This window comes from Pinus tabuliformis, chromosome X (genome assembly GCF_031772625.1).
Source record: "Pinus tabuliformis cultivar Carrire ecotype Pingquan chromosome X, CPIR1, whole genome shotgun sequence".
Classification (NCBI taxonomy): domain Eukaryota; kingdom Viridiplantae; phylum Streptophyta; class Pinopsida; order Pinales; family Pinaceae; genus Pinus; species Pinus tabuliformis.
Window position 1 is genome coordinate 973,537,467 of NC_142308.1, and position 20,228 is coordinate 973,557,694.

A 20,228-nucleotide genomic window follows, 5' to 3' on the forward strand; every position below is an offset into this window, starting at 1 on the left:
AGGGTTGACTTGGTACTAGGAGAAGGACTTGGTCTAGGGTTTGGGTCTTTGCATCTCATTTGAAGCAAATTCAAAGAAGAGAAGAGTTTATGGGTTTTCCCCTTGGAGGGGTTTTGCCTTGGCTGAGAGCCGAATATCTTTGTCATTTATTGTTGCTATTATTACTGTTCTTGCTATTGTTTGATAAAAAGGGATCTAACTAAAGAACATAAAGAAGATAAATAAGATTCATAAGAAAAAATCAAGGTTAAGGAAAATAAAATGGATAACTGCCAGTTTTCATTTTCCAACAACCAACAATACAATAGTGGACCTAGTCCACTACAACCAACCTAACTCTACACCAATTGGGTCACATGTGGACCACTCCCTCTACAAGTGACACATGTGAAAGTCCAAGGTGAAGACATCCAACAAGCAAGACTCCAAGTATGAACTCTCCTCAAGCAAGGTACAATGCTCCACCTCCAAAATCCAACAAAGCTCCAATGCTCCATTTTACTATGTTCTACTCTAGGTCCACCCCACCTAGTGAGTTGACTTAGTCTTAAAAAATTATGTTGCTTCATGTTTTATTCTGATTCTTTAATTCTATTAACTTGTCTATTTCGTCAAATTCTTTATAAATCTATTTATACAATTGTCTTTGTGTTGTCTTCACTATGTTAATAGACTTGTCTGCTACAAGTGTGATACACCAATTGTTACTTTGAATCAATATTTCTCTTCAACTATATAATATTTCTTTCTATGAGTTTGAACATTAGGAACATAGAAAAATGGTTTTAATTATTTTTCTATACAATTTTGAAATAACTTGCCTCAATGAGACTTTCTCACTCCTCATATACCCTTTCATATTCTTGAAATTAGACCCATAGAACCTGTTTTTTGTAGGCCTAAGAAAATGTAGCATTCTAATTATTAATATCATGTAAAAATTTATATGGGTGCATATATAACATAAAAAAATATTTGGATAGGATAATAAATGTTAGATATATTAATTGTGTCACAAACACGTGATTAAGAGCCCAAGGCATATTAATTGTGTCACAAGGACATGATTAAGAGCCCAAGGTAGGCTACACAGATTACATACACCACGTTCTCGAGTTACTCATCCCTCATTACATCATTATATAGCACCCTAGGTTGATTATGATAAGTGAAATTTACCAGTGGTGGTTTATGATCCTATGGTTTTGTTCTCTACAATAGGCCACCCTCATGCTGAGTCTATGGTACCAAAAGAATAGGTGCCTAAGATGACTTTATCTCTGACTAGAAATCAATCCTTAATCTTTTAATGTCATTCTTCATGCCCCTCGGGCACCCATCGGAGAAGATTTATGGGCCAATGTTGAGCATTGGTTGGTAGGATGGCCCACTAGATCACAAAGGGAAAAAGGGGGAGTCACCCTAGGAGAAGTTGTAGTGGCAAGGTCTTTCTTCTTTGGTCTCTTCTTTTCCTTTTTTGTTGTTCCCTCTAGTGTCGTGTGCTTAAGCAGACGACAAAGTGCTTGAGATACAAGGAGACCCTGGAAAAAATTATGAATCTATGGTACTAGTTGACTTTACTGTAGAACCAGTAAGAGTGCCTTGCTCAGTGGTAAAGCCTTCCAAAAACATAAAGTTCACCAAAAAGGTTCTTCACTACCCTTGATTTGAGGACAAAGCATTTTTTAGGGTAATTCAATGTTATATACATAGAGTCTAAGCTAATAATAAATAATAATAATAATAATAATAATAAATAAAGTAAAATAATATGTATGACTAAAAATACATAGAATCTAAGCTAATAATAAATAAATAAAGTTAATAAATACTAAAATTAAAATACAATAAAGACAATAATAATAAATAAAGTAAAATAATATGTACGACTAAAAAGTCTACTTTTCATTTAAATGCACATTAGGCTATATTTATAGTCGAGGCCCTTTCAAATGTTAATAATTATTCATTCAATCATTATTTTATCAATTAATTTTATATATCTCTCAAAATTATCAGAAGAAATTATTTAGTGTGAGCATTATATGCTCCGTAGAACCACCTAGGTACATATAGAGCTTCTTTTACCCTCCAAGGTTTATTACAAACCATAGCTTCCTTGCCTATTTAGGGTGAAAACCTAACCCTAGAGTTACCCTTGAACTTCTCCAAGACTCTAGTGCTCCATGAAATAGTGATAATGTAATGAAGAGTACAAAGAGTGAGGGATAATAGTGCCCTCCAGTTCTCACATCTCTAATCCAAGTGAGAGATGAAAGAATCCACAAGATCAAGTATTATCTCCAATATCTCTATCTCTTTTATCTTCTCCTAGAGTTTCTTCATGAAACCTAGCTTCTTCCTCCATACAAGATGTCTCTCTAAGACAAGTATAAAGAGTGATTACAAATTATGATAATATGAAATGACTCTCCTTCCTCTATTTATATGAGAGCTAAGGGAAGCCAACAATACAAAAGTGGACCTAGTCCACTACAAACAACCGAACTCTACACAAGTAAAGTGACATATGGATCACTCCCTCTACAAGTGACACATGTCAAGGTCCAAGGTGAAGACATCCAACAAGCAAGGCTCTAAGTTATGAATGCTCCTCAAGCAAGATACAATGCTCCATCTCCAAAAGCTAACAAACCTCCAATGCTCTTCCCATGCTTTGTTCTCCTCTAGCTCACCCCACCTACATGAACAATTGACTTGAGGATGCTTGGGTTGAGTAGCATATTTCATGGAATTTGGAGACAAACTTGAAAACATATCTTGAGGAGCATACTTCACGTCAATTAGTGATGGAAAAACACATATGTTGAGGAGGAGCATTGGAGCTTAATGACCACATTAGTACACATGAGAGTAACATTGGGCACATGAGATGACATGTCACACAGGTGAGAGGCAGTGCATTGCATGAATATGCTTGGATAGTGGACCACCATGGAAGAGGTAGCATTGGACTAAAAACTTGTTTAAGACCACAACAACTTGGAGGAGAGGCTTTGTGCCCAAGAAGGAACATGCTTGAAGGTAATTTCACGTTGGGGTTGATAAACCCTAGTTTGACACATGTACATCCTTGTCTTATAGAACACCTCATGTAGGGTTGCCATGTTGGTTACTTGTATCGTCACATGTCCTTGTTTTATGTCAGCTCCCCTCCCCTACTTGTACATATAAGGGAAGAGAGAGCTCTTGTAATATTATCATCATTGTACTCTTTGGGGTTTCCATGTTGTTTACTTGTATGGACACATGTCCTTGTTTTATGTTAGCCTCCCTCCCCTACTTGTATATATAAGGGAAGAGAAAGATTTTGTAATATTCTTATCATTCTACTCTTCTTTATACTTGTCTTGGAAATTTCGGGCCTCATGAAGAAACCATAGGAGAAGACACAAAGAGTAGCATTGGGCACATGAGAGGACATGTCACACAGGTCAGAGGACTGCCTTGAGTTAAAATTGGAAACTAGGGCCAAACTTCACCTTGGGAAAGCTCATTTGATGGAGATAATGATTGCATTAAATTCCTCTTTTCGAGACGACCAAAATTGATATAAAGATCATCCAATTTGGACAAGTGGAAGTGCATTTTTTAGTTTAGGCCCACACATGTGCAAATTGTTCAAGTCGGCCACATCAAAATGTAGGCTCGTGAAGCCCAATGGATGTGGTTCTTCACCCACAAAAAATTGTATAAATACAAGTGACCTCTCACTTCATTTGACATCTTCATCACTCACATATTCTCTCTTCTTCTCTCATTGGTTCGTACAACATTGGGCATTCTCTCTCTCCCACGTGTGGAACAAGGAGGATGAAATTACAGGACATAATTGCAGGGCCGAAAATCTCAGAAATTTCTACAGTTTGACCGACATTGAATTTGACTTTCTGGGCATCATTTGACTTCAATTTTTTGGGTATATTTTGTCTCAGTAGACCGCATTCTTGGGCACAAAAATTGAGGAAAAAGGACTTTGACCTGTGCTAACTGCAGACCTGTTTGACTGCAAGTTGACCAAGTTTGACCATAGATTCTGTAACTATTTTGGGCTATATTTGACCACTACAAGAGTTTGAGTTTGACTGCATTTGACCGAGCTTCAAAGGAGGAGTTTGACTGTTGCGTTGACCATCTGTGATTTTTGGTTAGGGCTGAAGTTTGACTGCAGATTTTGATAGGGTTGTTTTGACTTGAATTTGGCAAGTCAATTTTGACTATTGTACTCTCTCTCTGCTAAATATTTTGATATAATAATAAGAAGAATTGATCAAAAGGTTTTCCCCACATTGGGGTTTTTCCCTGGCATCCACCAAATCTGGTGTCCTCTTGTCTTGTCTTCTGCATTTTGTTTCATGTTCTATCTACTTTTATTGTCAATGTGATTAATGGTTAATGTGATTGCTACTAGAAATCTAAATTGGAAATTGTCATTGGGTTGCTAAAGGAACATTGAAGTAATTGTGCTAAGCATAGAACATACAATTGTTAACTAAAATTAACATGGTATCAAAGCCCAAGTGAAGACAAAGCCCAAGCAAGGGAGAGAAAAGAAATCACTGGGAAAGAGTTGTTGGACAAGAATATTTGTCTAGCTTCAATGGTGACTATATCATACTTCAAATCTGAGGATAAGCTCAAGGACAAACTCGACTATCATGCATGGAAGATGACTTTGGATTTGACTTTGGAAGAGAATGATGCTATGGACTATGTGTAGGGAAAAGTGGTGGAGCCTCCTTCAAATGCACCTGCTGTTGCAAAGACAAAGTACAAGAAAGGTGAGGTCAAAGCTAAAAGAATTATCATTGATTCCATTCAAAAACATTTGATTGCCTATATCTTTGATTTGGGAACATCTAAAGAGATGTATGATAAGTTGATTGGGATGTTCAAAGTAAACAATGCAAATCAAATCCTCTTTGTTAAGAACAAGTTGAAGGACATCAAGATGGATAGAGGGGAGTTTATCCAATCTTATTTCATGAGGATTACAAAAATCAAGAATGATTTCTATCTATTGGAGAATTTGTTGCTGATAGGGAGCTCACTCTCACTGCTCTTGGAGGTCTCATAAGAGCATGGGATGTGCTTAACACCACCATTCTTAACAATGATAGGATTCCTAGTTTCGATGAGTTATTGGCTAGGTTCACTCAAGAAGAGACGAGGATGATGGATACAGACAAGCCTTCAAATGGAAATGAACCTACTACTTTCTCCACTCATGCAAAGAGGAAGAACAATGTTGGTCCAAAAAGACAAGGTCAAGGGTTCAAGCAGGGATTCAAAGAAGGAAGAAAAGGAAAGTGCTACAATTGCACTATGCTAGAGAGTGTCCTCACAAGAAGGATACTCCACAGGATGATGACAACAACAACAATAACCACAACAATTTCAAAGGCAATGGAAATCAAAGGAACAACAAGTTCAACAATAAAGGAAAGAGAAATGCTCCCATTGCTCAATTTGGTAATTATTGACCTCCCAAAAGGACGAGAAACTTCAGGTATGAGGAAAGTAATGTTGTAGAAAAGCAAAAGGAATTTTATCTTACTTCTGCCCTCACTACTGCCTCTCCTCCGGATACTTTGGATCATTGGTTGATTGATAGTGGTGCCTCAAGGCACTTCACTGGGTACAAGGAGGCCCTCTCAAATTTGATTGAAAAGAAGACTAATTTGGAGATCATACTTGGAGACAATGCCACCTACCCCGTGAAAGGGATAGGAACTGTCACTCTTCACTTAAATCAAGGTCAAACCCTTCATCTACAAGAAGTATTGTATGAACCCGATTTGAAGAAGAACATGGTGTCTATTTCTGTAATGGAAGATAAAGGCTTCAAGGTAGCATTCGTTGGTGGAAAGGTACTTATTTGGCAAAAAAACCCGAAATATGCATTTACACTTGGATTTAGGGTTGAAGGTCTCTATCAAGTAGGAGGAAGTCCTTTGGGAGCTTTGACATGTGATACTTCTCTTCAATCTGAATTATGGCACCAAAGATTTGCCCACCTTCATTACAAAGCCTTACCTAGGAGATGGTCACAAGTATGCTCGAGTTCAACATAAATCATGAAGGTGTTTGTCAGGGTTGTGTAGCTAGAAAGCTTACAAGGGGACCATTCCCTTCAAGTGAAAGTCAAACTACCGACATTCTTCAATTAGTCCATTCTAATCTATTTGGTATGTTGTCGTAACATCACTAGGAGGATACTTATACTATGCAATTTTTTTGGATGTCTTCTCTCACAAAACTTGGATTTATTTCTTGAGACAATGCCACCTACCCTGTGAAAGGGATAGGAACTGTCACTTTTCACTTAAATCAATGTAAAACACTTCATCTACAAGAAGTATTGTATGAACCCGATTTGAAGAAGAACATGGTGTCTATTTCTGTGATGGAAGATAAAGGCTTCAAGGTAGCATTCATTGATGGAAAGGTACTTATTTGTCAAAGAAACCTGAAAGATGCATTTACACTTGATTCAGGGTTGAAGGTCTTTATCAAGTAGGAGGAAGTCCTTTGGGTGCTTTGACATGTGATACTTCTCTTCAATATGAATTATGGCACCGAAGATTTGCCCACCTTCATTACAAAGCCTTACTCGGGAGATGGTCACAAGTATGCCCGAGTTCAACATAAATCATGAAGGTGTTTGTTAGGGTTGTGCAGCTAGAAAGCTTACAAGGGGACCATTCCCTTCAAGTGAAAGTCAAACTACCGACATTCTTCAATTAGTCCATTCTGATCTATCTGGTATGTTGTCATAACATCACTAGGAGGACACTTATACTATGCAATTTTTTTGGATGACTTCTCTTGCAAAACGTGGATCTATTTCTTGAAAAAGAAGGACGAAGTGTTTAAACAATTCTGTTCTTACAAAGCCTTGGTTGAAAATCAAATAGGGAAGAAGATTAAAATATTGAGGACTGATAATGGAACTGAATATGAATCAAATGAATTTAATGACTATTGTAGAGAGGTTGGCATTAAGAGGGAGAACACCACTCCATATACTCCTGAGCAAAATGGAGTTGTTGAAAGGAAGAATCGAACAATCATAGAAGCCACTTGTGCCATGCTTCGTGATTGAGGCCTATCAAATTTCTTATGGGGAGAAGCTGCCAACGCTGTTGTATATGTTCAAAATAGGAGCCTGCGTCAAGAATTGGATTTCAAGGCACCCAAAGAAGTTTTCACTGGTAAGAAACTGGATGTTTCTCATTTTAGAATATTTCGATGTCCCATGTATTTTCATGTGCCTAAAGAGAAAAGATACAAGTTAGAAGCATTTGGGAAGAAAGGAACATTTGTGGGCTACATTGAAAATTTGAAGCAATATAGAATTATGTGCATGGTCAAAGAGAAGTGGAAATAAGCCATGATGTCACTTTCGATGAAGATTACACCCTTGGAAAACCCAGAGATCTCCCTATCCCAAGGAACGACAATGATGATGTTGCAAGAAAGAAAGATGAACCTTCAATAGATGAACTGATGCTCGATGTTGAAGGCCCGATGGATCCCATTGATCCACCTCTTAGTGATCCCTCTACGTCAAAGAAAAGACCTTTGTGGCTCAAAGACACTCTCGAAGATGCTGAAAGACATATTGCTCCAAGAGGGACATTTCGTGAAAGTAAGAAGTCAAACAAGTATCAAGGGTACTTAGCTGCTATGAGTACTATTGTTCAATCTGAGCCATGTATGTTCGAAGAAGTTATGAAACACCAAGTATGGAAGGATGTGATGAATGAGGAGTATGAATCAATCATGAAGAATGATGTCTGCAATGTGGTTCCTAGACCTGAGGAGAAGTCTGTGGTCACTTGTAAATGGCTTTACAAAATCAAACATGGATTTGATGGGAGTGCTGAAAAATGCAAGGCCAGGTTTGTTGCTCGAGGTTTCTCTCAAAAGGAAGGAGTGGACTATGATGAGATATTTGCACCGATTGCCCGATATACCACTATCTGATCTGTTATTTCTCTCGTTGCCTCTCAAGGATGGAGCCTACATCAAATGGACGTTAAGACTGCTTTCTTGCATGGCTCACTTAAGGAGGAAGTCTACATAGAACAACCTGAGGGGTTCGAAATACAAGATCAAAGAACACATGTATGTAGGTTGAAGAAAGCCCTCTATGGGTTGAAGTAAGCCCCCAGGGCTTGGTATGAGAGGATTGATAGCTATCTTACGAAGTTGGGATTTACGAGGAGCGAAGTTGATCCTAACCTATATTTCAAGGTTGAAAGGACATGCCTCTCATTCTAGTCCTTTATGTAGATGATCTCTTTCTGATAAGTGCAGACCCTCTCATTTATCAATGCAAGAGGGAGTTGGTTTATGAGTTCGAGTTGAAAGACCTAGGTCTAATGCATTACTTCCTAGGCCTGGAGGTCTAGCAAAAGCTAGGTAAGATTTTCCTTTCTCAAGGAAAATACATTGTGACATTGCTCGAGAGATATGGGATGGTGGATTGCAAGTTTGTGTCTACTCTGATGGAACTCAACTTCAAGAAGCTATGTGGAAGTGCTGCTAGGCCCAAATTGGCAAACCCTTCCGAGTATCAACAACTTGTGGGGGCCCCGATGTTCTTGGTAAACTCTCATCCGAAAATATTCTTCACCTTGAATACATTGAGTTAATTTATGGTCGAGCCTCATCATATACAATTATTGCTACTAAGAATCTCTTGAGATATCTCTGTGGCACAATCAACTATGTTCTGAGATACGCTGCCGGGAATTTGAGGCTACATGGATATACTGATGCTGACTGGGCTAACAATGTGGTGGATCGTAAAAGCACATCTAGATGTTGCTTCTCATTAGGGTCTACTTCAATTTCTTGGATGAGAAGGAAGCAGAAATCGGTTGCTTTAAGCACCGCCAAGGCTGAATACATTGCCACTAGTATGGCTTGTTGTGAAGCTGTTCCATTGAGGAAGCTCTTTAGTGAGCTATCTAAACACGTGTTGGATACCACTGTAATCTTCTGCGACAACCAAAGTGGGATTCACCTTTCAAATAATCTCATGTTCCACGACCACTCCAAGCATATTGATATTAGGTACCACTTTATCTAGGATATGGTACAGTAGGGAGCAATAAGGCTCCAACACATCAGGACTTATGAGCAGGTCGCAGACATCCTCATGAAGCCCTTAGGGAAGGTCAAATTCTTAGCCTTTCGAGAGAGACTTGGAGTTGTGGAAAGACCCTCCTATGAGGGTCCCGCTTGAGTTGGACACTGAGCTTTGGGAGCTCCTGGGGGCTTGGGGTACTTCTTGGAGCTATGAGCAACCATAGGGTGAGTGGTTCACCTTCCCCTATTGGTGTGCTATGTATAGGGTGAGTGGTTCACCTTCCCCTGTGATACCCCATGATGGTTGACATGTGTGTAGGGTGAGTGGTTCACCTTCCCCTACGTATGATGACACATGTGTGTAGGGTGAGTGGTTCACCTTCCCCTATGATTGACATATGCATAGGATGAGTGGTTCACCTTCTCCTACTGATGCCCTAACATACATCCTACCCATGTAGTCTGGGGCTCATGGCAAGTACCTCTCATCTAGCCAATGAGTTGGGACAAGTGGATAGGGACCATAGCACTACCGATGGATGCATCGTGTATTGTCATACTCCCTATGTCTAGTATGCATGGTGTTCAACAAATTGATCTGGGCTCAATTGAGGTTCTACCTCTGGATTGACTTTTTTCAGTGGAGAGTGGTAAGGTCTTGTGACTCAATCTCGATCAATTCTTCTTCATTATTACATCATGGTTCAGTAGAGCAGAGATGCCACATGACAACAAGATGGTATGATGATAGATGATGATGATGGATGGATTGGCAGGGGGAACTCTCCCTAGTTGAGAGGGAGTGTTAAAATTGGCAACTAGGGCCAAATTCCACCTTGGGATAGCTCAATTGATGGAGATAATGATTGTGCTAAATGCCTCTTTTCGAGAGGACCAAAATTGATATAAAGATCATCCAATTTGAACAAGTGAAAGTGCGTTTTTGAATTTATGCCCACACATGTGCAAATTATTCCAGTCGGCCACATCAACATGTAGGCTCATGAAGCCCAATTGACGTGACTCTTCACCCACATCGAATTTTATAAATACAAGTGACCACTCACCTCATTTGGCATCTTCATCACTCACACATTCTCTCTCCTTCTCACATTGGTTCGTACAACATTAGGCATTCTCTCTCCCCTACGTGTGGCACAAGGAGGATGAAATTACAGGACATAATTGCAAGGCCGAAAATCTCAGAAATTTCTGTAGTTTGACCTCATAAGACTTTTTATTAATGAGGCCTCTATTTTCTTCATTTTCCATTATTTTCCTTCAATTTCCTCCTCACATGCAACATGTGACCTTTCACCTTTCTTTTCTCCTAATTTCCATTATTTTCATAAATAAATGTGTCAAAATACCTTTTTGCCTCTTTAATTCCTTAGCCGTTACCTTTGCCAATTTTTTTAGCCATAAAAAACCAAATGAACACCCCCTAGGATGTCCTGCCCACCATTCAGCTTGGAATACGTGTCCCATCATCCGTGGTATTTATATATTTTTACATGTAATTTTCACCAGGGCTGTTATAGAAACCATTCTAAAGTCTGTCTCAAGCCGAAAGGGCTGAGCTCCAAACTCTGCAAGGATGATGTGCTACGGTACTATCTATTTGCATCTAATGACGTGATGGAGAAGAAGAATCTGGACTCTCTCAGCTAAAGCCCAATCTGACTCAAGTAAAGACGGTCCCCAAATCTCTGAGCCATATAGAACAATGGGACAGATCAAGGTGTCCATGAGGTTCATCTTGGACGAGATGTCCTGGAAGTGACGTCGAAAGCACTGTTTCTTGAGAAGGGCTAAGGATCCATATCCTTTGTTGATCTAAGGCTGAAGTGCTGGTTGAAAACTGAAGTAGGGACCTAAGAATTGCACCCCTAAGTAAGTATATGTGCTGGTGATCTCAATATCCTCCCCTTTAAATAGGAAGTGAAGGTTTGAGGTTTTCTTCACCCCATTGAAGATCGCAAATTGGTTTTACCCAAGTTGACTGTCAACTATCGAAGATCACAAAATAGAGCTAAGACATTCAAATGCCTCTGTAATCCTTCTGAGGATGAGGAGAGGAGGACCACATCATCAACAAAGAGTAGAATAGATATCGGAACCTGGTGAAGAAGGCAACCATCAGTGTCCTGGATATGCTCGTGTAGAAATGCCTCCAACTCATCAATATAGATCCCAAATAGTGTAGGGGACAATGGACAACCCTGTTTAACCCCAATAGTGTTGTGAATGAAATCAGACATCCCATGAGCCGCGCAAAGACGACCAAGGACAAACTCATATAGGCACATAATAGTTGTTATTAGGGTCGCAAAGATGCCAATATCTCCGAGTCTCTGGAGTAAGGCTTCCCTCAGAACAGAGTCGAAAGCTTTTTGAAAATCTACGAAACAACAATAGACTTTCGAAGAGTGGTGCTGTGCTCTGAGTTATTTTTGCCCAAAGTCACTAGAGAGCTTCCTATGTAGAACAATGGCATACAACTTCGTAAATAGATATTCTCACATAAATATGAGTAAAAATAATAAAATTAATTTGTAATATAAAAGTAATACTCACTTTGTAATTTTACCTTTTCTCATTTCATTTGTAAAAATAAATATGTTAGATCTTAGACTTTTGTGAACAATATTAATAACAAATTTGTTTTTCGGATAAATATCTTTAAAACTCCCTTTTAAATTATTATAAATCTGCCAATTTAACGTACATCTCCCAATTTGCCAAATTAATGACACCATCACAATTAACTAATGCCCAAAGTAGAAGCCACACCATCAAAATTAAGGTTGTCCCCTCCCTCAAAAGGAGAGGATAGAAGGCTTTGATAAATATGTCTCTTAAATCGGCCTTCTTTTGAATCAATTAATTGTCTACACTTTTGTTTTTTGTTTGACAATTGGTGCACAATTTGTAAAACACGTATATGGTTGGGCTTTAAACACCCCTCCTTTGCTACACATATCTATGTATTGCCCAAGTTTACTTGCTACACGTATCTATGTATTGCCCAAGTTTACTCTATAGTTACATTTGTCCACATTTACACCACAACGGCTCCATTTTCGGAAGAGTATCTCTATTTTCGACAACTTCAATCACTCTGCCATCGAATTTTCTGGTGCATGACCTCTGTCCCCGTATGAAAACTGGAGGCTGAGCAAGGTTTGAACGTGTCGTGGGTTCGCTTTCCATATCATCCATGAGACCTGTTAGAGAGAAGAAGACCATGTAAAGGTTGACGTAGGGCTTGCTCCCGGACGTCTCAGGCTTCACTTCCACGATTGCTTTGTTGAGGTAAATTCACCTCAACTATTCTTCTTAAATTAACCTTTAATGATGCATGATTCTCACTCACTCTCGGACTGATTACTGAAGACAATTGTTTTTGTTTCTTCGCCTTCATCTAATTGCAGGGTTGTGATGGATCGGTGTTGATCAGTGGCCCATCTGTGGAGAGAAATGCACCTCCAAATATTGGGTTGAGAGTATTTGAAGTCCTTGACGAGGCCAAGACAAAACTTGAAGCAGAATGCCCAAGAGTTGTTTCATGTGCTGATACACTTGCCATTGCAGCACGCGATGCTGTAGTACTTGTAACTATCACATTTTTCATTCCTGGAAGCCTGAGAATTCTGGGAGCAAGCCCTATGTCTGCCTTTACAACCAGTCATCCCCGATTGATACTCGTGGGTTCGCTTTCCCTATCTTCCATTCGAAATTTGAAACGACAGGAGCTTTAAACAGATGGAAGACAAAATCTGTTTATCAAATCATAAAAAATAACAGAAGATCGTCAGGCTAAACATGTAAGGAGATGCGTTCTTGTGGATATCGAGGAGCCAATTCCGAAGAAAATTTAATTAATAAAAATGGATAGCATTCAAAAATTCGCAATGAACAAGGTCACATGGAAGACAGATGCCTGCGAAAGTGATGATCAATTCAAAGGACGATTTAGTGATTGCTACTAGAGGAAACTAATTAAAGCAGTCGTCACCAGAGGCTTTGAAGAAAAATGAAATTTTCTTTTGAAGACGTTATTTCCTTCTTCAGGTTTTGTATATAGATTTATATATTTTTCTATTGCTACAATTTGCCAACAATTTTCTCATGTAACGCGTTTGATTTTGAGATTTATTGTTAACTTCCGTAGGGTAATTGTGTCATTGGAAGTTGTGTAATTTACAACTATTGTTGTTATTAGTGTTTATTCAATATTGTCATATCCTTTTTTATACTTTGTATATATTCATTCTCTTAAAAAAATCTATTTGTAGTTCATACAAGTACAATTTTCTCATGTAAATAATTTTATTTTGAGATTTCTTGTTAACTTCCACAAGGTAATCGTGTCATTGGAAGCTATCTAATTTACAACTATGGTTGTTGTTAGTCATTAGTCATGATTGTCATATCCTTGTTTATATAAATATATATATTCATTCTCTCTTAAAATTTTTCTATTTGTGATTCATACAAGTATAGGTTTGATATCAGACACCTACATTGACGTTGCTAGTCTCTAGCAATAAATTTTATTTGTTTCTTCACTTTTACAAATTGACATCTTCTGTTCTCACTCCCTCCAAATGTTTCCATGGAATACCATTATAAATTGAACCCAATCAAATTTGGGTTTTTTTTATTTTATAGTTTCAGAACCCTATAGAGTTGTATCTTGTAAAGTTTGATAATTATTCGACAATTAGCTTGTAAAAGAACCACTCTTCTATGTAGGATAAAATAGTCTTATTCGAGAAGAAAAATTATCTACGTATATATTTTCCTTTATGCCAAAAGTTTTTGTTTTTACTCTATCCATTAGGGTTAATAATGTACTCATTATCACTCCAGCTATACGTGTAGCTAACACCAATTAAAGCAATCGTCGCTAGAGGCTTTGAAGAAAACGTGGAAAGCTAAAAGTTTGAAGTCCAAACCTCTCGCCTTATCCATAATTTTGGTATGGAAAATGGTATTATTGATAATTATGGTATGGAAACATATACTATTAAGTGAATTAGCATATTAAATTATTGGGTATTATTAATAGTTGAAATATTTCATTAGGACTTAAATGTGTCATTGAGGCATTTAGCATATTAAATTATTGGGTATTATTAATAGTTGAAATATTTCATTAGGACTTAAATGTGTCAGTGAGGCATTGGAATTTGGATGAATATGATCATAATAATGATTTTTTTATATATCAACAATTAACATATATTAAAAAAATTAATATTTTTTTTGGAAATTGACTTTTAAAATATATTATAATTTATTTTCCAATTTTTAGATTAAAAAAACCATATTTTTATTTTTTATTTTTAAAATGTATTGCTTACATTTATCTCTATCTTTATCTTTATTTATTTTAAATATGAATTATTATTTTTAATTTGAAGTTTTTCTTGGAAATTGACTTTAGAATATATTATAATTTATTTTCCAATTTTGAAAAAAAAAAAAACAACGTAGTTTTATTTTTTATTTTTAAAATGTATTGCTTGCATTTATCTCTATCTTTATCTTTATCTTTATTTTATTTTAAATATGAATTATTTATTTTTAATTTGGAGTTTTTGGTATTTATCTCTATCTTTATCTTTATTTTATTTTAAATATGAATTATTTATTTTTAATTTTAAATATGAATTATTTATTTTTAATTTGGAGTTTTTGGTTTTTATTTTTATTTTCATTGGATGGTAATAATATCAATTATCTTTATCTTTATTTTATTTTAAATATGAATTATTTATTTTTAATTTGGATTTTTTTGGTAATAATATCAAAGTTAAAAAAATATGAATTATTTATTTTTAATTTGGAGTTTTTGGTTTTTATTTTTATTTTCATTGGATGGTAATAATATCAATTATCTTTATCTTTATTTTATTTTAAATATGAATTATTTATTTTTAATTTGGATCTTTTTGGTAATAATATCAAAGTTAAAAAAATATGAATTATTTATTTTTAATTTGGAGTTGTTTGAAAATGGTTTAATTTAAATTCTTTATCTTTTATTGAATTTAGGCTTCTGTGATCCATATCAATTTTGAGAAGAATCTTCGGTGAAAATCACATAGAGATAATTTTGTCGACGCATTTCGAACCAACGTGTGGTTCATTGTCAGGACAAGTTGAATGAGCAGATCTTGCTATGCATTATAAATAGATCGAGCAGAATATCCAGGTAACGGCTAGAATAATGACAGCTCGATTTGACTGGAAATGGCTAGTTAGACCAAATTTTTTATTCAAATTAATTAATTCGGTTATTAATTTTCTTATTAAAATAAACGTAAATTGACAACTTTATAAATATATAGTAAAACAAGTGAGTTAATATACTATAATCATAAAATAATCGAATAATTAAAAATAGATAATAGTTAACTATATTTTAAATAAAATATAAGTTAATTATATTTTAAATAAAATATCAGTTAAAGGGAGATTTAAATCTTAAAACAAATTAATTATAAATCAAAGAGGTTATATAATTATTAGTTAGTTAGTTATATAATTATTAGTTAGTTGTATAATTATTAGTTAGTTAGTTATATAGTTATTAGTTAGTTGTATAAGCTAATTAATTTGATTTATAATTAATTTGTTTTAAGATTTAAATCTCCCTTTAACTGATATTTTATTTAAAATATTCTATAAAACTTATTTATTTATTTATTTATTTATATGTCCTTTTAGCTTATACAACTAACTAATAATTATATAACCTCTTTGATTTATAACTAATTTGTTTTAAGATTTAAATGTCCCTTTAACTGATATTTTATTTAAAATATAGTTAACTATTATCTATTTTTAATTATTTGATTATTTTATGATTATAGTATATTAACTCACTTATTTTAATATATATTTTTAAAGTTGTCAATTTACGTTTATTTTAATAAGAAAATTAATAACCGAATTAACTGATTTGAATAAAAATTTTGGTCTAACTAGCCGTTTCCCGGTCAAATCGAGTTGTCATTATTCTAGCCGTTACCTGGATATTCTGCCCGATCTATTTATAATGCATAGCAAGATTTTCTCATTCAACTTGTCCTGACAATGAACCACACTGGTTGGTTCGAAACGTGTCGACAAAATTATCTCTATGTGATTTTCACCGAAGATTCTTCTCAAAATTCTTTATCTTTATTTTATTTTAAATATGAATTATTTATTTTTAATTGGAGTTTTTGGTTTTTATTTTTATTTTCATTGGATGGTAATAATATCCTTTATCTTTATTTTATTTTAAATATGAATTATTTATTTTTAATTTGGAGTTTTTTTTGGGAAATAATATCAAAGTTAAGAGTTTGAAAATGGTTTAATTTAAATTCAAAAAGAGAGAATGACATTAATTAATTTGTGGGCGATTTTTATAGTTTGATCCATAGATATTGGTTTTCAATGCTATGTTTCTGCTATGTTTCTCATGATGTTGTAATTCTAATGGAGTTGTCTTTAGTGCGACTTTTTGGACTTTTTGGAATCCAGCGAACAAATTTGAGGTGAAATATTTATTTGTGTTATTTAAACTGGTTTTTTTTACTGCATATATGGATTCAAAAACCTAAAAAACCCCAACGACACTTTTATTGTGCAGGGGTTACCCACTAGAAAAACTTCCAAAATGTCTCACTAAAGACAACTCAAATTCTAATTTTGAAAATAGACTTGTGTTATAATAAGTAATTTTAATTTTAATTAAAAAAATAAATGACATGCTATTAATACTATTTCTCAATATGAAATTTAATTATAAATTTTATTTGAAGATCCCTCTGATACCACATGAAGAAACTTAACACACACATGAAGGAAACTTAATAAAATAAACACTCAGAAACATAGAAACCAGACATCGCGGAAAACGTAGAGAGCCATCATGTGGCCTCTCATGGTCACATATTTTTCTCATTCTCTCATTATTAAAATAATGTTTATGATACATATAAATACATGAGCAATTTGTCTCAAGATAGTGCGTCTATCTTGGACCAACTTGTTTGAGACAATTTCTCAACTACACACTAACTTAGGATAACTACTTGGAGAGAATCTCTCCTCCTAACTAAACTCCATAGTTTGAGAAACTCTCTCATGATTTAATTTAATTAATTATTTTTTTTTTCGATTTATAATTGTTTTTAAGAGAGTGAGGCTAACATTTCCCCCCTCAATGATAAATCCAAAAATAACAAGGAACCATCTTCCAAGTTCTCAAGTTGCTCCTCAAAATCATTTGCCTGAAAAAACCGCCAAATGTGGATGCTGAAGAATTTGCAATATGAAGAGACTATGAGTCAGCTACATGACTAATTCATCTCTGAATGTCGATTGACAACTCCATCATGTGCCAAGCCGCAAAAGGATCCAACTGTCCTTTGCTTGAAAACAACATCCGGTGTCCACTGACACAATTTGATGAATGCCCACTAGCGTATTTTTTGATGATGATCGCCCACTGGCTGATGAAGATGCCCACTGGCTACTTCACTGATGTTTTCATGACTTTCAATCTAAAAACCACTTGTCAATTTCATTGACATTTGCCCCCCTTTGTCAGCTGAAAGGAGAGACAATCTTCTCCAAATTATATCTGAACTCCCCCCTGTAGGTGTAGGAGTATTTCACAGGTGTACTCCCCCGTTCAACTACACGAGAGTACCATCATTATGTTGGTTGCAATATGTGTGAGTGAATGTGATTGTAAAACTTATACAATCTTCTGGCTGTGGATGACCATTCCCAGGGATCAATCCATGAATAATTTATCTTCAATTTGGCAGGTTGGTCATGTTTGCAACATTTTTCTGATGAATGATTCGACTTGCCACAATGGCTACAAGGATGGAGATTAAAACACTGATCTTCTAGATGACCAGTTCTTTGATAGTGAGAACATTTCAGTTTGTCTACAACTTGAGTTGGTGTGCATTTCTGTTTGTTTGCAATTTCATGTTGTGTGCATTGATCTCTGTCTGAAACTTTATGAGAACTTGCTGAGGTGATTTGTTCAAGTAATCTGGCACTGACAAACTGAATGGGCTTTGAATAATTAGGGATATGTAAGTTGTCATTATCTTTGACATATCCTAAGCCGCGTCGATTTCGATTACTTTGAATTTCTTCCCATGGCTTGATTATGGGTTTGGAAGAAAGCTGCATTGGAACAACTTCAACACTTGAAGCTAGTTGGATGAATGAGTTCGAATGAACAACTGTATTTGGATTGGTCAAAGACTTGAAGCAACATGCTTCTCTTGCAACTTTGTTCTCTGCAGTTACGACTCTAGTTGAAGGAACTCAATCGTTTCATGTGCATGTTGAAGATGCACTAGAATGTCAGCAAGAATGGTTTTGCTGATGTGCACCATGTCGCCAGCTGATGATAACATCAAATTGTGAAGAATTTGAGACAGATGAATGTGTGTCGCCATGTTGGCTTGCTCACTTTGAATTTAGGCTCGCTTGTACTGCTGTTTATTGCTGATGCTTTAAACACTTGCTAGAGTTTTATAACTTCTTTGCTTGAACTCTTGATTTCACGCTCGCTTGATGATGATCACTTTGCTTGAATGAAATGTTATGAATGCTTCAATGAAATTTACACAGGCTCGGTTTTTTTGTTGGTTGAATGACACACTCGCTTGCTTTATTGCTTAATGCACTTGCGTTAAACACTGGCTTGATTTGATGCTCACTTGAAGAATAGAATACTAGATTTCACACTCATTTGATGATGATTGCTTGCTAGATGGCTTGCTTGAACTTGCTTGATTGATTACTGACACTTTGTGCTTTCTTGAATGTACTCACTGAATGTGTTGATTTTAAAAAAGGAAGGGTGTCGAACACTGTCGAAAATGCACCCAAGAGACAAATGACAAGTTCAATCTTGATGACTCAGTTGAAGACTTACTTGACTTAATGTATTCACCTTAACAATTCAAATTAGGGTGTCGGTTACAACCGAAAATGCACCTGGACAATTCAACTCAATTTGTCTTTGATTACAATCCAACTTACAAATGATGATTTGCAAGTTACAGTTTTGTAATGAGCTTATTAAAAAAATGGTGCAAGTACAATTGCCAAAAAAATATTGTTGAATTGCTCCAATTATTGTTGATGTAGATGGCAACTTGATTGGATGTTGATGTAGAATTGTCTTTGACAACTTGATTATGTAGCGTCCTTAACTTGATTTCTTTGATTACATGATGTGAAATGTTTTTGCAGAATATTACTTTTATCAAGTCGATGATGTGACGCTTTGTGCTTATGAACTTAATTGATTATGGGAGCTTTGATTTCAGGAGCTTGATCGATGACTTGTATATGTAAAATTTCTTATGTGCATGTAGTTGTTTTGTTTAAGAATAATAAAAAGAGTGTTTTACAAACTCGACACAAGTCATGCAAACACATCCACGACACAGTGTGTACCTATGATCCCCTTATTCAATTTCGGGCGGATCTAGGACACGATCACCACAAAAAGATATGTTTTTATTAACCTTCAAGATAAATCATCATGACAATGCCTTTAGTGAGGCGTCTCAAGCATAGACTGAGAACTCCTTGGCATCAAATTGGCTTCAAAAACTGACTCTAAAACAATGATAATGCCAAGCTTGCAACCCTTTGAAGCAATTTGTCTTCAAAATATGGATTTTCATGGATTAAATCTCTCAAAATAAAACATTACTTTGAATTATAATAATTAATTTCACTCATCACTCCAAATACTGAATATTCATATTATAACTTCAGAAAATCACTTATGACTCCAAAAAATTAGAAGTACTCCTTATCCCTCCAAAATGTACAAAAAGAATTTCATTACGCCATTTGTTTTCTGGGCCTTGAAAAAAATCCTATCAGGGGCAAAGAATAATGACCAGTGAACTAAGTTCGTACCCCATCTGGTGAACTTGATTTTATAGCTGCAGCGACGAAGTGTTCTTTATCACAAAATCACTACTACGAAAATGATGGCAAAACACTGAGACAACATGAGGATTTGGATAAGCCAAGCGGAAGAGTCATCTATACAA

General features: G+C 35.6%; 1 protein-coding gene across 1 annotated transcript in view; it reads left to right on the forward strand.

The window, feature by feature from the left end:
* The window catches only part of LOC149142976 (DEAD-box ATP-dependent RNA helicase 25-like), a 191,464-nt gene extending 178,583 nt beyond the window's left edge, over positions 1-12,881 (forward strand). The window contains exon 11 of the mRNA XM_089451638.1: positions 12,555-12,881. Within this exon, the coding sequence (XP_089307764.1) occupies positions 12,555-12,881 (327 nt within the window). The remainder of the gene's footprint in view (positions 1-12,554) is intronic.
* Positions 12,882-20,228: the final 7,347 nt, after the last annotated feature.